Here is a 21,273-nt window from a genome sequence, read left to right as displayed (position 1 = left end):
AAGAGCAAATCGCACAATGTTTTCAATCCGTTGTATTTCGTTCTGGTTGGAATATGTTTGGTTGAAATATGTGTATAATACATGGGACCCCCCTCCACTCCAGAGGAGGGAGGGGTGTCATACCATCATAGAAACATTTCTCGTACCCAAAAACCCAGCAAACATTAAATCGTATAATTTTGCACGTGCAAAGTCTTACAAGAAATCCGAATAAATCATAATCGCAATCAAAGTATGTATCGTGTATATTTGAAATCGCATAAAATGTAAAAACTCGATTTTATATACCATTATCAAATTAAGTCGCAATTCGGTATAATAAACATCAATTTTATGATGTACATTGTCGTAAAATATATTTAATCCGCATCATATGCATATACACCCAGGTTTTTTTACGGGGTTTTTTTACGCGGATTTTCGAATTAACGCGGTTTTTTTTACGCAGATTTTCCAATTAACGCGGTTTTTTTTACTCGAATTTTCCAATTAACGCGGTTTTTTTAACGCGGTCACCGCGTAAAAAAAACTGAGCAATATCAAATCTGTCCCTCATGCTTCCTGAGACCATATGACGGAACTTAGTGCTATTGACGGATATTAGTGCCGCACCTATGTGCCAGGTTCGATGCATCTGTAGCGAACACAAATTCAATTTGCCCGCGTTGTTCACCACCGCCAATGCCAGTTTCGATGGGAACGACCACGTCAAGTCGGAGGACAGATTTTGCAACGCAAATGCCTGACAGAACAGAAAGAATTAGACCAGAAGCAGTTAGAGTTGGAACAGAGGCAATTAGCGCTGCAGAGAAAGCATTTCCAGGAGAAATACAAGCTGGGTCGCTAGCTGATGAATCTGCAAGTGCAAGAAGAAGTATCTCGAGATAGCATGTTATTTTTAATCTGAGCAATATCACATCTCTCCCTCAGGCGCACCTTTTTGAGCATTTAAACCATAAAATTTACCTTAGGCTGGACAACTACTTTGTCACACTCCACCTCGCTTCGTCATACCCCCTAAAATCGCTCATCTAATGAGTTACAATAAATGTTTACTCGTATTCGGATTTTCCAATTAACGCGGTTTTTTCTCGGATTTTCCGATTTTTGCGCGTAAACCTGAGCAACATCACTTCTCTCTCTCAGTTCATATCTCTCCCTTTCAAGCTCCCTCAGAGCGTATGCCGCACCCCATCACGATTCTCAGGAGGATTTTTATGTGACCTTTTTTTCTTTACGGGGAGTTTCCAATTAACGCGGATTTTCCAATTAACACGGTTTTTTTACGCGGATTTTCGAATTAACGTGGTTTTTTTTACGCGGATTTTCCAATTAACGTGGTTTTTTTACGCGGATTTTCCAATTAACGCGGTTTTTTACGCGGTTTTTTTTACGAGGTACATATCCCCCGCGTAAAAAAAAACCTGGGTGTATTACGCTGATGCAGTTTGTGTGTCGTATAAGCGTATAATTTAAATCGATTCAGTAATGTAGTAAATCGTGCTGCATGCTGAAGAAAATCATGAAACAGTAAATCATATTAGATCCTAATAAAGAACATATTACATCATATTGAAATGTCAATGATGCACTCGAAAGTTTTAACCGCCGTTGAATTGAATTTCAGATAGCTGCGCGAGATAGCTGGTGGATGATAATCCAGACGACCGGAGTTCGAACCCACATCGGAGCAGTTTTCACCAAACACCAATCTGTGCCATTTTAAACATTCATATTCCACTCCCAACACAAGTCAATCAAACAATTATTATTTCTTCAAACATAAACAAATGGCGATTCATGCGGCTATAATAAACATTTAACGAAAATATTTTGCGCTATTTGTTTTTTTCTATGTCTGTAAAAAATCATATATGAGTATGGCAAAAGTCGTATTTGGTGCTTTGACAATTCATGAATATAATCATATTAGATCGCAATTCAATTTCAACATAATCGCTCTTATAGCCGGTCAAAGTTGCATATTCATCCAAACAAATTCGGTAAGCATTTGCCATGTACGTATATGGCCTCCACTATTGCATGCATATGTCAGTTAGGCGCATTATATGCCAACCAAATTTGAGGGCATATGATGTTATATATACGTTTGTTATGCGATTTAATGTTTGCTGGGAACCCTCAAATCCCAAATTTGGCTCAATTTGTTTGATTATTTCTCGAGTTACAGATACAGAAATTTGTGTTTCATTTGTATGACAGCCTCCCCTTGGAGAAGGGGGAGGAGTGTCTATCCACCATAGAAACATTTTATGCACTCTAAAACCTTCACTTGCTAACTTTGGTACTGTTTGCTTAATTAATTCCCGAGTAATGCAGAAATTTGTGTTTCATTTGTATGGCAGCCCCCCTTTAGAGAGGGGATGGGGAGTCTAACCACCATAGAAACATTTATTGCACCCTAAAACCTGCATATGCCAAATTTCGTTCCAATTGCTTGATTAATTCTCGAGTAATGTAGAAATTTGTGTTTAATTTATATGACAATTCCCCTTAGAGAGGGGGGAGGGGTCTCAAACTATCACGAAAACCTTCCCCAGCCCCAAAAACCCCTACATACCAATTTTCATGTTGATCGATTCAGTAGTTTCCGAGTCCATAAGAATCAGACAGACAGACAGACAGAAATCCATTTATATATATATAGATTTCACAAGACTTTTTAAATCGTTTCGCTTTCAACTGTATTTTCCTGGTGAGGTAGATTTGCATATCAACATTTTGTTCGTGTTTGCATATCGTTTTTAGTTCTTTCTTGTATTTTCCGCGATTTTCGTTATCTGCGGTGACCTTGCCCGACTATTTCGCGGATAATCGGGGTTCTACTGTATTATAATTATTAGTTATTAATTTGATAAATACTGCAGTTTATTTAATTTAAACTCAATCTTAGTGAAGAGGGTAACAAGCATTTGCTTACTATTTAAATGAATTTCATACATACAATTTAACATTTTCTTGGCCTACCTGTAAATTAAGCCTAAAACCAACAAAAATAAGTGCGAAAGTAAAAGTTTAATTGCATTTTTCAACACAAAAATCGTGCAGGTTCAGAGCTTTTATCGAGGAATAGGAATAGAAGTTGATGACAAACTAAGGAAAATTGAGACTCTAAACGTAAGCGCACTAAATATCCATTGTTCATTGGCTATCAACCACCAGATGATTATTTGGTACGTGTTCAAATCTTTTCTGGATTATACAACTTACAAATATTGTAAACATCATGCTTGCACACCATTTGTATCGGATTTATATATCTAAATCATGTAATTAATGCATCTCGATGACCTCAATTTTGATCATGGTTTGTCCGATGCATTTATGTCGGTTTGTCGTATCGTAATGCGACGAGGCATTCTTGAACGCAGCACAATATTTTACGAAAGAGAAGAGAAAGAGCCAAACATCAAGTTGATGTCATCGCTCGCACATGGGAAAGTTGTGAGGAAGACAAAAATTCGAGGGGTTGTATCCGAGACACGACCGCTTTAGACTTAGGACCACGCAATCTTTTTTTTTAAATTGTTGGTTTATCATTTCGGATATTATTTGCGAATACTTCAAAATTTCATAAATAACTTTTTAGTAAAAAGTTCCGGGGACCCTAAAAGGGTTTAATGGCTTGCGTGGTTTTGTAGAACCAATCCGAGAAGCAACGATTCTTTCTTGCACTCTTTTCTTTTTTCGCCTGCTTTGCCATGTCTCGGATGGTTGTGTTAATTGCAATGCCAGATGCACTTCAAGTGAAATATTCGCTAGCGTTCACAGCTAGAGAGGAAACACAAAACACAAGACGAGCAGAATAAGCGACGTTTGTTGTTTCGGGTACAAAATGATTCTGAGAACTTTCCTCAGAGCAGTTGCTATACTTACACGCTAGGGACACCTTACCTTCTATGCAAGGATGGAGTTTACTTCGCAAATATTCTTTTTCGCTATCCCCTGGCAGCTCTGTTCGGGAAAGCGCACAAATGGATAGAACAAATGTATGGGGAAATGGGAATGCTTCCGATTCTCATCAATTTAAACCATATACAGACTATAGGATTGTAATGTATAGCGTATTAAACAAATCTTAGAAAATTTCCGATTCGATTGGTATGCAAATCGTTAAAATTCGTGCCGCAAAAATAGTTATTAACGTTAACTTTATTTCATAAAAACGTGACCTGTTTTCTGATTTGGCATTATTAATATGGGACGTAATCCTACGTCAAAACGATACTAGTTTCTCGAAATTTATGCGCTCGTGCACAGGAAATCTGGTCACAGCCGTTGAACAATCAAACAGTTGAACGAATAAAATAGGAATGGTTTGCGAATCAAACGTAAGAGCGGATGCTACAATATGTAGTTTCTTTCAAGAATGGGCTTTGAGTCCCATTATTCACCAAACTAATCCTAATTGTGGTGTGGTTATATTTTATTAAAATATTCGATTTACAGTAGAACACCGATTATCCGGGGAATAGTCTCGAAAGGCAGTCTTCTACGCTTTAAGGTTAAGGTGGAAACTAGCCATTGTAGTAGTATAGGTAAACCCACGCGTAAAAATGGAGTAATAGTGTCTGTGAGAGAAGAGCAAAGCACACGTAAATAGATCACTTATCAGACTGTGTGGCGCTCCATTGACACGAGTCTTTGAATACATTTGAAAACAAATAACAATTCAACACTAAAGTAAAATGTATGAACGATATGTTCCGATGAACAATTGCAAATATAAATATACATAGAAGGTGCATTTGCATATCAAGTAAAATTCTAATTATACGCGAGCGTAACATGAGCAAATTTATAATGCGAATGCGAATTGGGGCTCTTTTGGGTCTTAACAAGTTCTTCCGCATAGTAACTTGATGTTGATAATTCCTCAATATTTTCCTTCATTGATCGTATTGTTTTCACATATTCACGTTGAAGAGCCTTAACCCTTCTCTTCGTTGGCCGAGGCATTTTGAATGAATGTAATACTTTTCCGTTTACTGTTTTTGAGAGCATATGCAGCCAAGCTCTGCAATACAATTTTCTTACCCAATGTAAAAGTTGCTAAAACTTACATTATAGACCTATTAAACGTAAAAATAATTATTGTATTGATATCAACACAATTTTATTCGATTGATTTTCATGACATGAAACGCTCAGGAAAAATATTTTATTGAGTGGTTTTTTGTAGCTGTTTCGATAATGTTGTCTGGCATCAGTGTCGAAAAAATAACGATGCTTTCACCAATACAAACGAAACCATCGCCGAAAATTGAAAAATGCAAATTTAACTTTCAGAGCACTAGCTCGAGTTTCCCGACGTTTTTCACTATACATTGCGACAGCAGATGAAAATTTAATATTTTGTGAGTAATCGATTATAGTTTGGTTGATATTACCTGATGGGAAGTGTGCGAAAACGATCATTTTCTTTACACTGTTTCGCAAAATTATTGATTTTCGGGCGAGGGGTGAGGGAGGGAGATGAAAGAAATGAGCGCCATTGTGGCAGCCATTTGTGGCTTCCTTCCACCTTCACCTTACGGTTCGAACATCTTTACTGCAGCGTATCGTTAAACCGGTTTATACACCCAGTTTTAAACCGCACTCGAATCCGGTTTATCTGCTTTGCTTTCTCTATTAAGTTATTTTTCATCACACAAGCGTATACCGTTGGTATGGAGGCGCGCTTTTTGTTTTATGCTTAGCTTAAAACGAGCGAAGACAAAAGGGACGCTGGAATTTCATGTTTTTCATGTGTGTATAAAATGACTCGGGCATCACACACGTTAGAAGCGATGTTTAGTACCTGAATTCTGCGCCGGGTTCATTATGCGCTCACTTGTTTCCGAGTTTGGTGCATTTCGTACCAAGAGAGAATACGTGCTTGTTATGAACGCGCTGATGAAAATTAAACTCGAGCGCAACACAACATGTTTTCGGAAGACTGCCGCAAGGTCACCGCGGATCCCGAAATTAGAGGTCGAGGATAACGCAATGAATGACTCAAAATGAGATGCAAAAACCATAAAATATATATAAATACTGATAAAACTCAGTTTTATCAATACAGGAATCACTAAATTGTCCATCTGTACACGCGTGTTCACGAGTGGTCAAATAATGTTAAAGCCATGATCATAACAAAAGAACAAAAACCTACCACTTACTGACAAATTCGGGGAAGGTCCATTGAATTACTATGGAACTCGTTTCCGCGGATAATCGGGGTTCTACTGTATTTTAAATTAAAATTATCTAAGCGTAAAAACCGATTCTCGGCAAAACAGTTATTCTCTAAAGCGCGCGTGCTTTTCCTGTTTTTTTCCTTTCCATTTGGGCTTCTTCTCCCGGGTCCGAAATCGGGATCGAATCATTTTCATAACCTTTCGTATTAGCCTTTCTTTCTCTTCGATTTCGGATGTAGCAGCTTCGGGATCATTTCTTTGGATGCCATAACTGCTCGCAACGTTTTGTAGCTGCGGCTCTTCTACTTCTATTTTCATATCTAGCTCCGGTAGCATGGTTATTTGGCCTAAATTAACTCCACTTTGATCTGCCTCATTACATTCATTTAAACACTCTACAGATACTGTAGCTGTCAAATCCTCGGAAGAAAAACATTGTTCGTTACTTGGATCGGACGCCTCCTCTTCAAGTTCATTTTGAAACTCAATTTGGATGTATGGTTCGTTCTTGGTTTGAATAATTGATTCGGTTGATTCGGACATCGAAGCATTGGGTAGGTTCTGTTCCTGAGGCATGTATTCGCTGGCATAAATAGTCGCCAGAGTGGATAGATTCTGACGGTAAGACTTTAAATCGAAGTCATTTGCCTTCCACCGCAATTTGATGCTTTGAAATTCCTCTAATTTTTTCTCACAATCGTCGCAAATAAAGCAATTGTAATCGGTTTCGTGGTCAATATAAATGCAAACGAGTTCATCTATTAGTTCTAGAAGGCGATTATCGGCATTTTGTCGTGAAAAAAGAGGACGCAGTTCTGCGGCCCTACCCAAACAAAGCCGACAGAACGGATTTACCAGATCACGTCCTTCGTTTCGACTGGTTTGTTCATCGATTGATAATCTACGCTCAATCTTCGGTTCAATAGTTGTATCCAATTGGGGTCCGATATCTTCCAGCATAGCACTCATGTTTTTATATGCAGGAGAGGGTGGAGGAACTGGATCGGTAGAGAGCTCCAATGTTGGAACCCAATCAATGTCCTCATGTTGCCTTGTAAGAGCTGGACGCCCTGCGAAGAATTATCATTCAACTAGATTGAAAAGGAAAAACATAACTTTCATACCCCGAACGAAATGTTTGTGACAGATCCACGAAGAAGATGCATATTCCGGTTGCAGTTGGAGTGTCTCCAGCCAAAGCTGATATCGTTTTCTGTACAAACATTCATCCTTAAGCCTATTTCTCAGTGGTTTCTCGGAAACGAAAGGAAAGACTAGCGATTTTATATTTTTTACACATTTAACGGTGGTTTTACATCCAGAAACACAGCATGATACGGGAAGATGGCCGGCCATCCCAAATAATTAAAACCGCGAAAACTTAACGACCAAAAACAAAATAAGTATCTATTTATGCTTTCGCATTTTCTCCGTGTTGTTTATGTACACACATCTGCTCCGTAGAGAAAAACAAAGGCGGTTGACTACATGGATGCCAGGTGTTTTTTCAGATATATCCAGATAGTACACTTAGAAAAATCTTCGGTAGAAAACTACCAAATACAAACAATGCAAACAATAGTAGAATGTATAAATTTGTTGTACATATTGTCAACAAAACCGCATCCCTACCAGAGGTTAGTATATTTTACTTGATACCATTAGCAAACTTGTTGTGATATCTGAAGACTGGTGAGAAAAGCGCGTATTAACCTCTTTTATTGTTGCCATAAGGGAGTATTCTTAGCAAACATTAAGTCGTATGAATAGCTATAATTGGAGGCGATATACATACAACCAAGACACATTTGTATGATATATGATGCAGATAACTAGCATATACACACAAAAGTGGAGGCGATATACGTATATGCCATATTTTGTACGCATATAAAGCCGTATATATGCGATTTGATACGACAACGTTACTACTCAATCCATCGATGACATGGAAAATCGTGTTTTTGCATTTTATGCGATTTTAGATATATATGATCGATATTTTGATTGATATTTTATGCGATTGTGATTTGATACGAAATTATATGTGACTTATCATGTGCAAAGTTATACGATTTAATGTTTGCTGGGTTCTAGTGTATCGACACGAATTTCGGACGTTTTTTCGAGCTCCGTATAAGTAAAACAAATAGTATTTTTACAATCCGTTATACCATTATCTATCTTTTGACAATAAAACAAAAACTGAACGCAGGAAAAATATTCGTAGCTAGAAAAGTTACCATCTGATGAGGTGAGGGGGTTCAAAAAAAGTTGTGTCATGGCGTACACGATTCCAGCCCTTCTGGTTATCTTAAACAAAAAAAATCGAACAGATTCTATATCAGTAAAGATGCCGCTATCGCATGAACCTCGGATAAGTCAAAACATCTTCTTTGACAAAATGGCGGCCGTTTGAAAAACAAAATTCGGTTTAAAAGTATTTTTACTTACGTATCTCGATCTTTTTAAAATAGTAAAATTTTAAAAATATTCACGTCTATTCCGGTTCCCGATTGGGTTTGAAGTTGGCCGTTGGACTTCGATCAAGCACATTTAGCAATCCGTTCGACTTCGAATTATTTCGAAATTTGTTTTTCATCATCTCAAGGATGCCAAATTTGCAGACATGTTCGCAAATTTACTGATATTGAATTTTTGTCGCAAGCTCTATCTTGTTGCAGACTACAGGGATATGGTATTTCTTTTTTATGACTTGGTTCAGTTCCCTGCGCTAACAACCTCTTTTTCAAACATCACATTGACGAATTTACGCAAAGCTGAAACAGCTTATGCGACATCTACATTAGAGCTCAGAACCACAAAAGTGAGGGTGTTTGTTTATTTTACGCTAAGATAAGATCAGACAATAGGGGGTCTTTTACGGACCAAATTTCTGTCAGACACGGACCAAATTTCTGTCAGTCGTTCTGATTTCTGATTGGCTGATTTCAATAAATTTTGTAAACAAAGCCGATTTTTTCAGTGTTGCCAATAAAAATAAATAGCGTTGGATTGGTATTGGATTTAAAAATGGTGAATTTAATGAATATTACGATATTTAGTTTAAAGTAAATGTGGAGGAATTGTATGTAAGTTTATGTATGTGTTTTTTCACAATGGAGTGAACGGCAAAACACTCATTTGTCAATTTGGCTTAGGTAGGTCCCTAATGCATATTTCGAAATATAATTTCCATTGCTAAGAAGAAATGGAAAGTCTTGTCATTAACTATGCAGATGGGAGAGTTGTTAGCTCTAGCTCGTAAATATGAAAAAGGGATGGTTGATACCATCCAGGTTGTGTTTTGCTGACTACCAATTCTTACACTGCTGACATGTTCTTTCCCACTGACTTATTTTGATGATGTAAAGACCTATATGGAACAACGAATTTTGCTCTGTTCTGTCGAGGAATGTTTTCGCTTCATCGTCGAATTTCGAATATTCATGTCATTTACATTATCTCTAAAATTAGATGAAGCTTCAATTTGATATGATGTCGATGCTGCTTCACTGTCCATCAATTTCTGGGCTGAACATTCTTCTCGCCGCATTGATAGCAAGACCATAAATCCAACAAGATGTTCTTGTGTATCGGCTGTATGCGAAGCATTCGGTACTACGGTCATGTATTGCGAAAGAGTCACGATTTTCAAGTTGCTCCTAAATTACAATGGAGTTGAGCGCCGTTGTTTTGCATGAATCAACGATAAAAGATTTTCCAGACAATCTTGGACGAGTTGTTATGGATATCGTTATTATATCATATATATGGATGTTGGTGGATGATAATCCAGACGACCGGAGTTCTCAACCACATCGGAGCAGTATTCACCAAACATCAATCTGTGCCATTTTAAACATTCATATTCCACTCCCAACAGAAGTCAATCAAACAATTATTATTTCTACAAACATAAATACTCATATATAAAAATAGCGATTCGTGAGGCTATAATAAACATATCACGAAAATATTTTGGGCCATTTGTTTTTTTTTCTATGTCTGTAATAAATTGTATATGAGTATGGCAAAAGTCGTATTTGGTGCTTTGACAATTAATGAATATATTCATATTAGATCGCAATTCAATTTCAACATAATCGCTATTAGGCTAGGCGCAAATTGAAAACGCATAGCGCTTGTGAGCTAGCACAAGACGACCAACACGACTCATGTGTACCACAAACGTAGCGTGGCGGTGCGCATATTGAGTCGCAGTTTGCTGTGGATTACGTGCCACTCGCATACAATTTCTGATTCACACAGAGTTGCGCGATATATTTATTTACTAACACAACTACCCGACCGGCACAACCATACAGTGCCAGACTCACGGCGCTATATGATTGTTCATCACCACACCATCACAGCCGGCATGACAAGCACGAAAATAGTGGTTCAGCCACAACGTCACGCGAGTCGTCTCTCGCTGCGCTATCTCGGGTCTCCTCGCCAATTTGCGCCGTTCTATCTGTTTTCATTAGCCACACAAACAGGTACTATATCGCGCCAAATTACTCGCGCTATACGCTTCTCAATTTGCGCCTGGCCTTATAGCCGGTCAAAGTTGCATATTCATCCAAACAAATTCGGTAAGCATTTGCCATGTATGTATATGGCCTCCACTTTTGCATGCATATGCCAATTAGGCATATTATATGCCAATTAGGCATATTATATGCCAACCGAATTTAAGGGGCATATGATGTTATATATACGCTTGTTATGCGATTTAATGTTTGCTGGGCATATATATACATGGCAAATGCTTACCGAATTTGTTTGGATGAATATGCAACTTTGACCGGATATAATAGCGATTATGTTGAAATTGAATTGCGATCTAATATGAATATATTCATGACTTGTCAAAGCACCAAATACGACTTTTGCCATACTCATATACGATTTATTACAGACATAGAAAAAAAACAAATGGCGCAAAATATTTTCGTGAAATATTTATTATAGCCTCTCGAATCGCCATTTTTATATATGAGCATTTATGTTTGTAGAAATAATAATTGTTTGATTGACTTGTGTTGGGAGTGGAATATGAATGTTTAAAATGGCACAGATTGATGTTTGGTGAAAACTGCTCCGATGTGGGTTCGAACTTCGGTCGTCTGGATTATCACCTCTCGCGCGGCTATCTGAAATTTAATTCAACAACGGTTAAAACTTTCGAGTGCATCAGCATTTCATTGACATTTCAATATGATGTAATATGTTCTTTATTAGGATCTAATATGATTTACTGTTTCATGCAGCACGATTTACTACAGTACTGAATCGATTTAAATTATACGCTTATATGACACACAAACAGCATCAGCGTAATATACGCATATGATGCGGATTAAATATATTTTACGACAATGTACATCATAAAATTGATGTTTATTATACCGAATTGCGACTTAATTTGATAATGGTATATAAAATCGAGTTTTTACATTTTATGCGATTTCAAATATACACGATACATACTTTGATTGATATTATATGCGATTATGATTTATTCGGGTTTCTTGTAAGACTTGGCACGTGCAAAATTATACGATTTAATGTTTGCTGGGTAACTTCCGGACATTTTTCAGAAGCTCAAACTGTGAATAATGACGATGCAATCGATATCATATCAAGTTGGTTGATACCATTGATTATACAGCCCAGCAAACATTAAGTCGTATGAATAGCTATAATTGGAGGCGATATACATACAACCAAGACACATTTGTATGATATATGATGCAGATAACTAGCATATACACACAAAAGTGGAGGCGATATACGTATATGCCATATTTTGTACGCATATAAAGCCGTATATAACGATATGCGATGCTTTTTGGACTGATATGCGATTTTATACGACAACGTTACCACTCAATCCATCGATGACATGGAAAATCGTGTTTTTGCATTTTATGCGATTTTAGATATATATGATCGATATTTTGATTGATATTTTATGCGATTGTGATTTGATACGAAATTATATGTGACTTATCATGTGCAAAGTTATACGATTTAATGTTTGCTGGGAGGGGCTTTCTTTCGACCGATACGAGAAGGATGTGCAATATTTGAAGCGTAACAAATGCCACCTATCATTTACCTAGTGAAAAATGTAAATTATAATAATTTTTACCGTATCATTCGTCATATGTTATGAAAGAAACAATGTAAAATTATGATTTTCTAACCTTTTCAGCGTAGAAAGAATACTTGAATCCGGGAAATTTGCAGAAAATTTTTGATTTTTCAAAATAAATCAAACCAATTCCATACCAAAAAAAACAAAACATCATCATTTTATTCGTTACGCCATCTGGTTGCAATTCTAACGTAAATTCGTCAATTGAAGTATTGAAGCCATTGAGGAAAAGGCGGTATAAAGTGCGATTCACATACAACATCCACGTCACGTTACGTCGGTTATTCTACCATGCATTTCTTATGGAAACTTGCGAATTTATATCGAGAAAAAAACCTTCGCGATATCCGCGGCGAAGAATCCACCTAATGTGACATCAGCCTTACGCTAATGTGGACGGTGCTGAATATTGCCGACAAGTGCTGTCAGTGTTTACATGCTGTCAAGCCCAGTTCAAAACATTTCAAAGCAAATGTGTGTAGTGTGGCGTGTGCATATTGTGCAAAGAAGTGCTAATCAAAACACAAATATCGGACGCACGGGATTTTACCCTTTCTTGATTTATCTGTTTGGAAGATACGGTCGCGCATTCGAAATTTTCCTCCACGGCTTTCATTATTTACTCGGCCCGGCGGAATCGAAATCGTCGCGAGTTCGAGGGGTGCGTAATTGTTAAGATTCCCATAGTTCTTCCGGCGAGTTTTTGTTGATCCAGCAAGCGGAGGAGATGGCCAACAGTGTAAGGCCGGACAATTGGCGAGACGTTATCGCGGCCCGTCTGCGGGAACGCAATAGGAATGAGACCTCGCGTTATGCCGATATCATACTATACAGTAAGTGCAGTGATTGAAGATGTCTTTTGTTGTCTTTGGAAACATGCTCTTTTCAGGTTTCGTATGAGATCATTGGCCGTGGGTTGATTGAATTAAGAAACACGAAAGCGCAAGTGGAAGTGATTGTTATGATTCGTAATCGCTTGGTGCTAGGTGGAATTGCATCATACACACATCGTATTACTTGTTTATATACAATTATGCATTCGAGGAGTGAAAGTGGTTTATCTGCTTTCTTCATGCCTTTGGGGCGTGCAGTTCCATATGGGTCTGTTTTTCTGCAAAACTGTTTTTTAAAATTTTCTTTAAAAATAAATTAAAGGTCCAGACAAGCATATGAGGAACTTCTATCAATTATTTATTTATCGAATCCTTAATCTGTGGGATAAGCCTTCGACTATTGCATGTGTTTGTGTCGATTTTGCATTTTCGCATTGACGCACGCAGTCCTCTTTTTCCACTCTTGGCGCCACTCTGCCGTATCACTCAGAAGATGTAATGATTTTTTTCTAGGTGAATACGCATTAATTTAATGTGCTCTATTAGGAAACACTGTTGGTACAGGTATTGAGAAGCATTGAACAGGATTATCAATATTCATGATGATGCAAAAATTACGTTTCTTTGCTGAGGATCCTGTTCTTGTCAGAATACGAGAATGTAACACATATTTAATGAGAGAAACACGTGATTTTTTTTTAAATATACACTAGCTGACCCGACGAACTTCCTCCCGCCCGAAATAGATTTTTTGATTTGAATACTTTTAAACATCCACGTTTTCTTACTAAGTGAACGTTAGTGAGTCCAATCACTGAACTCTTCATTGATTGATTACCCTTTGACCCTTTACAATTTCTTTTTACTATAAATTGTCTAGTATTTCTACAAAAAATCGTCCTTATAATATAAAATTATTTTCAGACAATTCTCGTTCATGATTCTTCAAGCATTTGGAAATAACATGTTTCTCCGTTGCATGGAATGCATGTTTGATACAGAGAATATTACAAAATAAAGACAGCTCAAATCAGACCATTCCTTCCTCGGGTTTAGGGCACCCCAACCAGCCTGAGGGCATCCGTATACTAGCACATAGGATTTGACAGCGTCAAACATGTCCGGGTCGCAAATGCAATTTGCGACCACTGTCACTCGCGAGAACTGCCAAACTCTCAAGCTGGTGTAAAACAAGGCACTTAACATACTACCAGGTGGGTCAAAACGTGAAGTGGTTTTCTGCAGCCATTTAAAAAATACACAAAAGTAAATTAAGACGATTGAGCACAATTTGTGGAATATACTGATACTTTATGAAATACTCATTGCTATATTCATTATATTCATTACGTTTTACGCTGCAAGCGTTTCATTTATTGTCTTTGCGTTGAAGGCACCATAATGATTTGCGCCATTTGGAAAACGAAATTAAGGACGAAATTAACACACTTCTAGAACAAAAAATAATGAATGAAAATTTACTTTTCTGTATTCAATATGTATTCTATGTAATAGAGTAATACGTTTCCTCGAAAATTGTGAAATAATATGAAACTGAAATTGTGTTTGATGCTGATTTTATATTATAATGGTGAGTTTTTGTGATTATTGTGTTGTAAAATATTTGAAAATATACAACCAAATGGCTACGTTTTATATTATCATTCAGACCCTTGTGATCATCATGATCATTACATTTCACATAAATTGTTTTTTCAAAAAACAATTCTTTTTTTAGTTAGCGAATGGGCGCACCTTGTTCCATAGATTTGCCTTGAGTTCGCCGAGTAATTTGATAGGTTTGGCAATGACAGCTAAATTTGTAGCACATCTTGACTCGCGGATCATATCCCCTTGCCCGGGGCTTGACCCCAACACATTTGGCCTTCTATTTTTGTTTATATAGATAGAAGATATAGGGATTCGTTATTCCTTCTGAAAATCCTTTTCCACTTTCGAACGAAAATCAATTTCGTAAAATATGCTATACATACAATTCATGAAAACTTTAGGCGTTTCCATTTTTCCATACATTTGTTCTGTCCATTTGTGTACTTTCCCGAACAGAGCTGTCTATAACGAGGAACTTATCGACGACCAACGAAGGGGAAATCGTAGGATTTGGAGTCGCCGTGAACAAAGGAAAAGTAGAAGAATGAAGGGGAATATTTGCCTTGAGTATAAACAGTGGATCTCGCTAAGGCAAACTTTTATCCGGCATCGGACTGTTGAGCAATCCAGTTCACTTTGCTTTCGCTGCGCTTCGATCTAAGATTGGACCCCACCAGTGGTAATCCATCTTGGATATCGTCGTTTGCTTTTTCTGTTCGTTATTCGTATCGTGTGTTTTTCTTCCCGCGTCATAAATTATACGTTTCGCGTAGTGTGTGATGAGCAAGAAGAAGAGGAAGGCAGGCTCGAGCCGTGCAAAAAACGAACGCATTGCCAGGGGCAATAAAATTTCGAGGCAAGCGTCATCTAATGATGCACGCGATGTTGGTGCAGTGAAAAGCGCTCGCACTGAACCGAGCCTTCGCGAATGTGACACCGCATCGAACAACAGCGAAGTAGGCGATTTCGGCGCGTCGGTCGAAAATGTAAACGCCGTTACCCAGGCAGCAACCAAATCAAGCTCCCCCCGCTGGTCGTGAAGGCGGTCGCTCTTGACAAACTCATCAGCGAATTCACATCGATGGGTGTTACAGCAGGGTACAAGCTGTGTAGCATAATTCAGTCTTTTTCCAAGCAGTTAACATTGTTTGTTTTCCGTCATCATAAGGGCTTCGTTGGTGCCTTTGAGGATGCATCAATGCATTAAACTGACGTTATGGCGAAGCAGACGTTAAGATTGTGCGCCAAAGCGTTATAGAATAATATCCGAAGATATAAACAAGCGACTTATATAAAATAACAGCGTAGTTCTACGTCAACAATGCGGTCGTAACTTGGACACAACCTCCTATAATTTTTTCTTTATTTCATCCATACATAACACAGGAGGCATCTCGTCTAGGGTCACAGAGGGCGGTTTTCATCATATCTCATTCCACTTTGGCATCTCCTTTCTGATACCCACCACCAAACGACTGTTTTCCATACTTCTGTCATCATCACTTGCTAAACACTGGTAGAGTGATCAAACAATACTCAACAACCAAACAAAATCGCCCTTTTCAGGGTCACTAAATCATTATCAAGGGTTTAGCGATGGAATTCTTCTAACATAATCAAAATCAACAGATAGCCTAACGGAATCCTACGTCAACTATGCGTCGTGTCTCAGACACAATCCTCCTGTGACTTTTTTTTTCGATCAACAATTTTCAATTTTTTTTATCTGTCCATGAAGCAGGATATTTATGGAATTCCAGATTATCATCGATCGGCGATCATTCCTACGATCTTCGAAGCAAAGTATGGGCGTGTCAATTGTGATAATATGTACTTTACTGATGGGTCCTCTATGAATAAATCCACAGGATTTGGAGTGTTCAACAATTTTTTGAGCACCTCACCCAGTCTTCAGTATCCTTGCTCAGTGCGTATTGCTGAATTGGCAGCAATACACTGGGCGCTGGACAGCGTCGCCTCACGACCGGTTGAACACTATTACATTGTAACGGATAGTCTTAGCTTTGTCGAAGTCCGTTTAGTCCGTAGAAATACCACCGCTAACTGGCATCGCAAATGGAACGAAGATGAATTGGGCCTGCGGCTCCACTCGATTATCCCTAAGGTTAGCCTCAATCCGTTGGGACTTTATTCGCACCTTCTCCCGACTCATGTCCAATCACTGTTCATTAGACGCGCTACTTTTTCGTTTCAATCTTGCCGACAGCAATCTCTGCGTTTGTGGCCATGGGTACCACGACATCGAACACGTTGTTTGGTCGTGCGAGTTGTATCTTGTCGCCAGATCGGATTTAGAAAACTCCCTTCGGGCTGGAGGAAAGCAGCTCAATGTGCCGGTGAGAGATGTGTTGGCTCGGTTAGACCTTGATTACATGTCCCAAATATATGTTTTCCTTAAAGCTATCGATCTTCGAGTGTGATTGTTCATACATCCTTCTCCCGTCCTTTTCGTCCTTCGCGAGCTATCGGTTCCCTTCGTACTAACATTAGAATAAGTTAAATTGTAAATACATATTAGATGTAAGGATAGTTTTAAGAATTGAGTGTGAAGTGTCAGTGTGAATGAGAATGTGAATGTGAATGTGAGTGTGAGTGTGAACACACATCTCCTTACATCCCATCCTTTTCCTAATAGAAAGGTGTCGTCCTTCTAAACTCGAGTTGACCGCGAGTAATCGGTTTCCTGTTTCATTAACCATAGAATTAAGGAAACAACATGTTAATGTATGCTAGGTGAAATATAGTTAAGAGTTTGGCTCCTTTAAACTTAGGTAACTGAGCCTGTAAAAATAAACGGATTAATAAAAAAATAAAAAAAAACCATTTTCGAATTCCGTTGATGTTTTGTTCAGTCTTTGATGCGAACGGGCTTCAGGGCGAGCATTGTCGTCGATATCCGAATCGTAGAAAGTTGATGCAAACTGTCCTGATGAAACCGAGTGTAAACCTATAGGTTGAAAATTTGAGTAAAATTTCAAAATTCATTTCCTTCCAGACAACCGCCTGTTCGATACGGCCGCAAAGCTGCGGCAAGAGAATCTAGAGCTTAAAATCGACAAAAAGATTCGCGACAGCACCGGAAGCACCGCGGGCTCGGATCTGGCCGCCATCACCAACGCCCAAATTCAGTCACTGGAGAAGAAAATTCTCGCCCAGCAGGAAGAGCTGACCGATCTGCACAAACGCAAAGGCGAACACTCGCAACTGATCATCAATCTCAACCAGAAACTCACGGAACTGCAACGAACCCTTGCCGAGAAGGTGCAGGCCCTCGCGGAACAAGGTGCCATGAATGTGGCGCTCCGGGAAGAGCTGGACGAGCTCAAAGTCAATCACATCACGGTCAAGGATGAATCGCTGGCCTTGCAGCTGCGGGCGAACACGGCGGAAGAGAAGCTCCGCACGATACAAGATGAGAACAACAAACTGTTGAATCTGCTGATGGAGTACAAGTGCCGGGATGCCGATATCATGAACAAGGAGAACGATAGATTTATTAAGGAGAAGAAAGCTCGGATCGAAAGTGAGTTGGAGCGAGCAATTAGAGATATTCCCGGACCATCGTCGCTGTGTGGAATGGGTGACATGGATCGGTTCGATTTCGGCTCCGACGGACCACCCGAGGGTATAGAGTTTAAGTTTGACGCCCATGACGGTGAGGTGAATGCGGTTCGCTGGAGTCCGATCGAAAGAGTTGTGGCTACGGGTGGTGCTGACAGGAAGGTAAAGATGTGGGATGTTAGCAAAGGTTAGCATAATGATTGTATGTTGCTTGGCCCGAGATAACGTGTATTCTTTTTCGTTTTAGGAGTCTGTGAACCGCGCGGTTCGTTGGTAGGCAGTAACCAGGGGATAAATTCGGTGGAGTTTGATACTACCGGTTCTTTCCTATTGGCTGCGTCGAATGACTTTGCTAGTCGCGTGTGGACTGTGTGCGATCAACGGTTAAGGGTGAGTAGTAATACCATATTTGAGGCCGTTTCTGGAATCAGCTGACGGGGCAGACCGTGTGGCCTAATGGATGAAGGCGTCGGACTTCGAATCCGAAGATTGCAGGTTCGAGTCCTGTCACGGTCGGGCAGAAAGTATTTTTTTGGTGGGTACGCCTGTATATAGGCATGCGCTGGATTTAGAAATCAGGGGAGGATGATGTGATGATGATAAAAGAGATTCGAGATACAGCTGATGACGGAAGCTTTTAGAAGGATGCTGCGCTATGATCAATTGCGCATCTCACCCCTGAATAAGGGGTTGCAAACAAATATTGCTTCGATAAGGGGAACCGTTGATAAAGCAGTTGGCGAATTTTATGCCCACTCGTTTTAGGAGTTGGCAGCACCATCTCAGATAGCAGTGCTACGTTGTGGGTGAGAAGACATTGGTCATTTTAGCAACATTGCTTAATTGAAATACTCAAAAAAGAATTAAACTACTTTTTGAGAAGGGCCAATGTTTTTGTTTTACTAAAAATTATAACTCAAAAACTATAATACCTACAGAATTTTGGTTAAAAAACAGACCATCTCAACAATAACTTGAGCTGTTGCGTGGATCATAGTCGCGACAATACATATCCATTTACATTTTTACAGAAACAAACATAAAATAGCGATTGTTGTCACGATAACCGGTGGCCAATTTGTGAGGATCCTTCGTCGAGAGAAATGTACCACCGTTGAAGAATGTGTCTATCCCCGTCTTGGCGCGTAGACCAACTGAGCAAATGTTGTAACCACATTCTTAACAGCATCTCATTGGTTGTATATTTCGCGCCCATATAGTATATTAACTTAGTTTTAAGTGACTCAGTCTACATTTTAATAATCAACAAACTCATATAATTTTGTCAGATTTTCTTTAGCAAACTTTGTACAATTGTGTACATTACAATTCAGTTATTTGATTGTCATGAGCATACAAACGTATTAGTCGTAAAAAACGAACGATTTTTTTTTATTTCAAATGATCGGGAGAGCAGGGTTGAGGGAACAGTTAAGAAGATGGAAATTTTCTAAACATAAGCAATGCAATGTGATGGAGTTAAACATTGCAATGTTTATTTTGTTTCATTCTTATTGTTCCTAACAAAAAGGTTTTTCTTCGGAAAATCACAATTTATAACTTAACTAACAAAATGGCTCAGAAATTTTGATGGATTTAGATATTTAGTATTAGCCGAATAAAGTTGAATTAGTGCGCGTGAAACTTATAAGTAACAATCGTCCTGGAATATAGGTATAGATGAAATAAAAATTTGTAAACAAATGATTCATTTCACAAAATAAAAAAATATATATTTCTAGTTTTAATGACATTTTTTCTAGTAAGCGTTATTCATTCAGATATTCATATTAAGCAATTTCATGTCAAACCGAGTTGTCAAATTTTTGTTAAAATCGGTAGTTTTGTTCCTTATCGCAAAATATTAGACTCGCTTGTTTATTTTTTTTTTTTTCACAAGAGTGCCCATTTCTATTTTAGGGTAGCACAAAAAATAATTTTTCCCCTTTTTGCAAAAAAAAAAAATCATAACTTTTGAACTCCTGGTTCAAATCAAATGATCTACATATAAAATTAAAGCCAATTAGCTAGCTTCTATTTGGATTTTGTTCTCGTAATTATTGATTGTGTTTGTTTTTTATAGTTTCATGGTTTCGGGAGCAAAGGCGCTATGCTCCTTTATATTTTTTCTTGAAAGCTGAGGTTTTGTTTCACATAACACATCTGAAAATCAGAGATGTGATTCATATCGGTTTTGAGTGACGATTTTTTAAAATGAATATGGTTTGTTTACGGTGGCTTAACCCTTTGCGGTCGGACCGAGTACCGTTACTTATTGTTCATAGAAACTCTGTAAACATTCGTGAAAAAGTTCACTAGACAGTGAAATTCGTTTAGATAAAGTATAAAAATTACATCGTTGAATAAAGTACTTAGTATGATTTCTTGCTGTGGTGGCTGAGAGAAGACAAAAAACTGTTAATGGACAGCAAATAGGAATATGGGAAATCCATTGTTTGCAAGTGTAATATCTTTTCAAGGAAGGCACTTTGTTCTGCGGTCCAATAGTTCAAAAGTTTTAAATTTCTGAAAAAGGTCATTTTTAGGAAAAAAAAAATTAAAATTAGATTTCGGACCATCGGACCAATATTTTTTTCAGAGAGGACTAGCTAATTGGCTTTGATTCGACATGTCGATCATCGGAATCGGTTCAATAGCTCAAAAGTTATGATTTTTTAAGAAAATGTAATTTTTGGGAAAAAAAGGAAAATTAGATTTCCGTATTAAAACAAAATTTGAAATTGCAATGTATTTAAAAATCTTTGAAAAATCATAACTCAAAAACGATGAAAATCAAATCTTTGATTTTTTTTGGATATATTATGTAAACAAAGTTTACATAATCAGTTTTCAAGAAATAGTATAAAAAAATTCAGCGCCC

The 21,273-nt window shown here is 38.1% G+C and overlaps 2 protein-coding genes and 1 non-coding gene across 3 annotated transcripts in view; 2 read left to right on the top strand and 1 right to left on the bottom strand.

Annotated features, from left to right (window-relative positions):
- Window positions 1-4,005: 4,005 nt before the first annotated feature.
- Window positions 4,006-7,666, bottom strand: LOC129769419 (uncharacterized). The gene is made up of 2 exons (XM_055771696.1): window positions 7,325-7,666; window positions 4,006-7,270 (listed from the first exon to the last, which is right to left on the bottom strand). The coding sequence occupies exons 1-2, from the start codon at window positions 7,554-7,556 to the stop codon at window positions 6,303-6,305; spliced, it is 1,200 nt and encodes a 399-aa protein (XP_055627671.1). The 5' UTR covers window positions 7,557-7,666; the 3' UTR covers window positions 4,006-6,302.
- A 5,162-nt stretch (window positions 7,667-12,828) lies between these two features.
- LOC129765123 (autophagy-related protein 16-1) overlaps window positions 12,829-21,273 on the top strand; it is a 266,024-nt gene continuing 257,579 nt past the window's right edge. Inside the window, exons 1-3 of the mRNA XM_055765013.1 lie at window positions 12,829-13,199; window positions 17,827-18,579; window positions 18,640-18,782. Coding sequence (XP_055620988.1) covers window positions 13,094-13,199; window positions 17,827-18,579; window positions 18,640-18,782 — 1,002 coding nt within the window. The 5' untranslated portion in view covers window positions 12,829-13,093. The remainder of the gene's footprint in view (window positions 13,200-17,826; window positions 18,580-18,639; window positions 18,783-21,273) is intronic.
- Trnar-ucg (transfer RNA arginine (anticodon UCG)) lies at window positions 18,835-18,908 on the top strand. The gene has a single exon. It is a non-coding gene; the product is annotated as a tRNA-Arg (tRNA).

The sequence above is a fragment of the Toxorhynchites rutilus genome, chromosome 1, assembly GCF_029784135.1.
Source record: "Toxorhynchites rutilus septentrionalis strain SRP chromosome 1, ASM2978413v1, whole genome shotgun sequence".
Classification (NCBI taxonomy): Eukaryota; Metazoa; Arthropoda; class Insecta; order Diptera; family Culicidae; genus Toxorhynchites; species Toxorhynchites rutilus.
This window is presented reverse-complemented; position numbering and strand designations above follow the sequence as displayed.

What these genes read in the sequence shown, in the direction of transcription:
- LOC129769419 (XM_055771696.1), bottom strand. Translation starts at nt 7,556, where the DNA reads ATGGCCGGCCATCTTCCCGTATCATGCTGTGTTTCTGGATGTAAAACC. An exon ending in TCACAAACATTTCGTTCGGG is followed by an intron (nt 7,271 to 7,324) that starts GTATGAAAGTTA and finishes AATTCTTCGCAG; the next exon opens with GGCGTCCAGCTCTTACAAGG.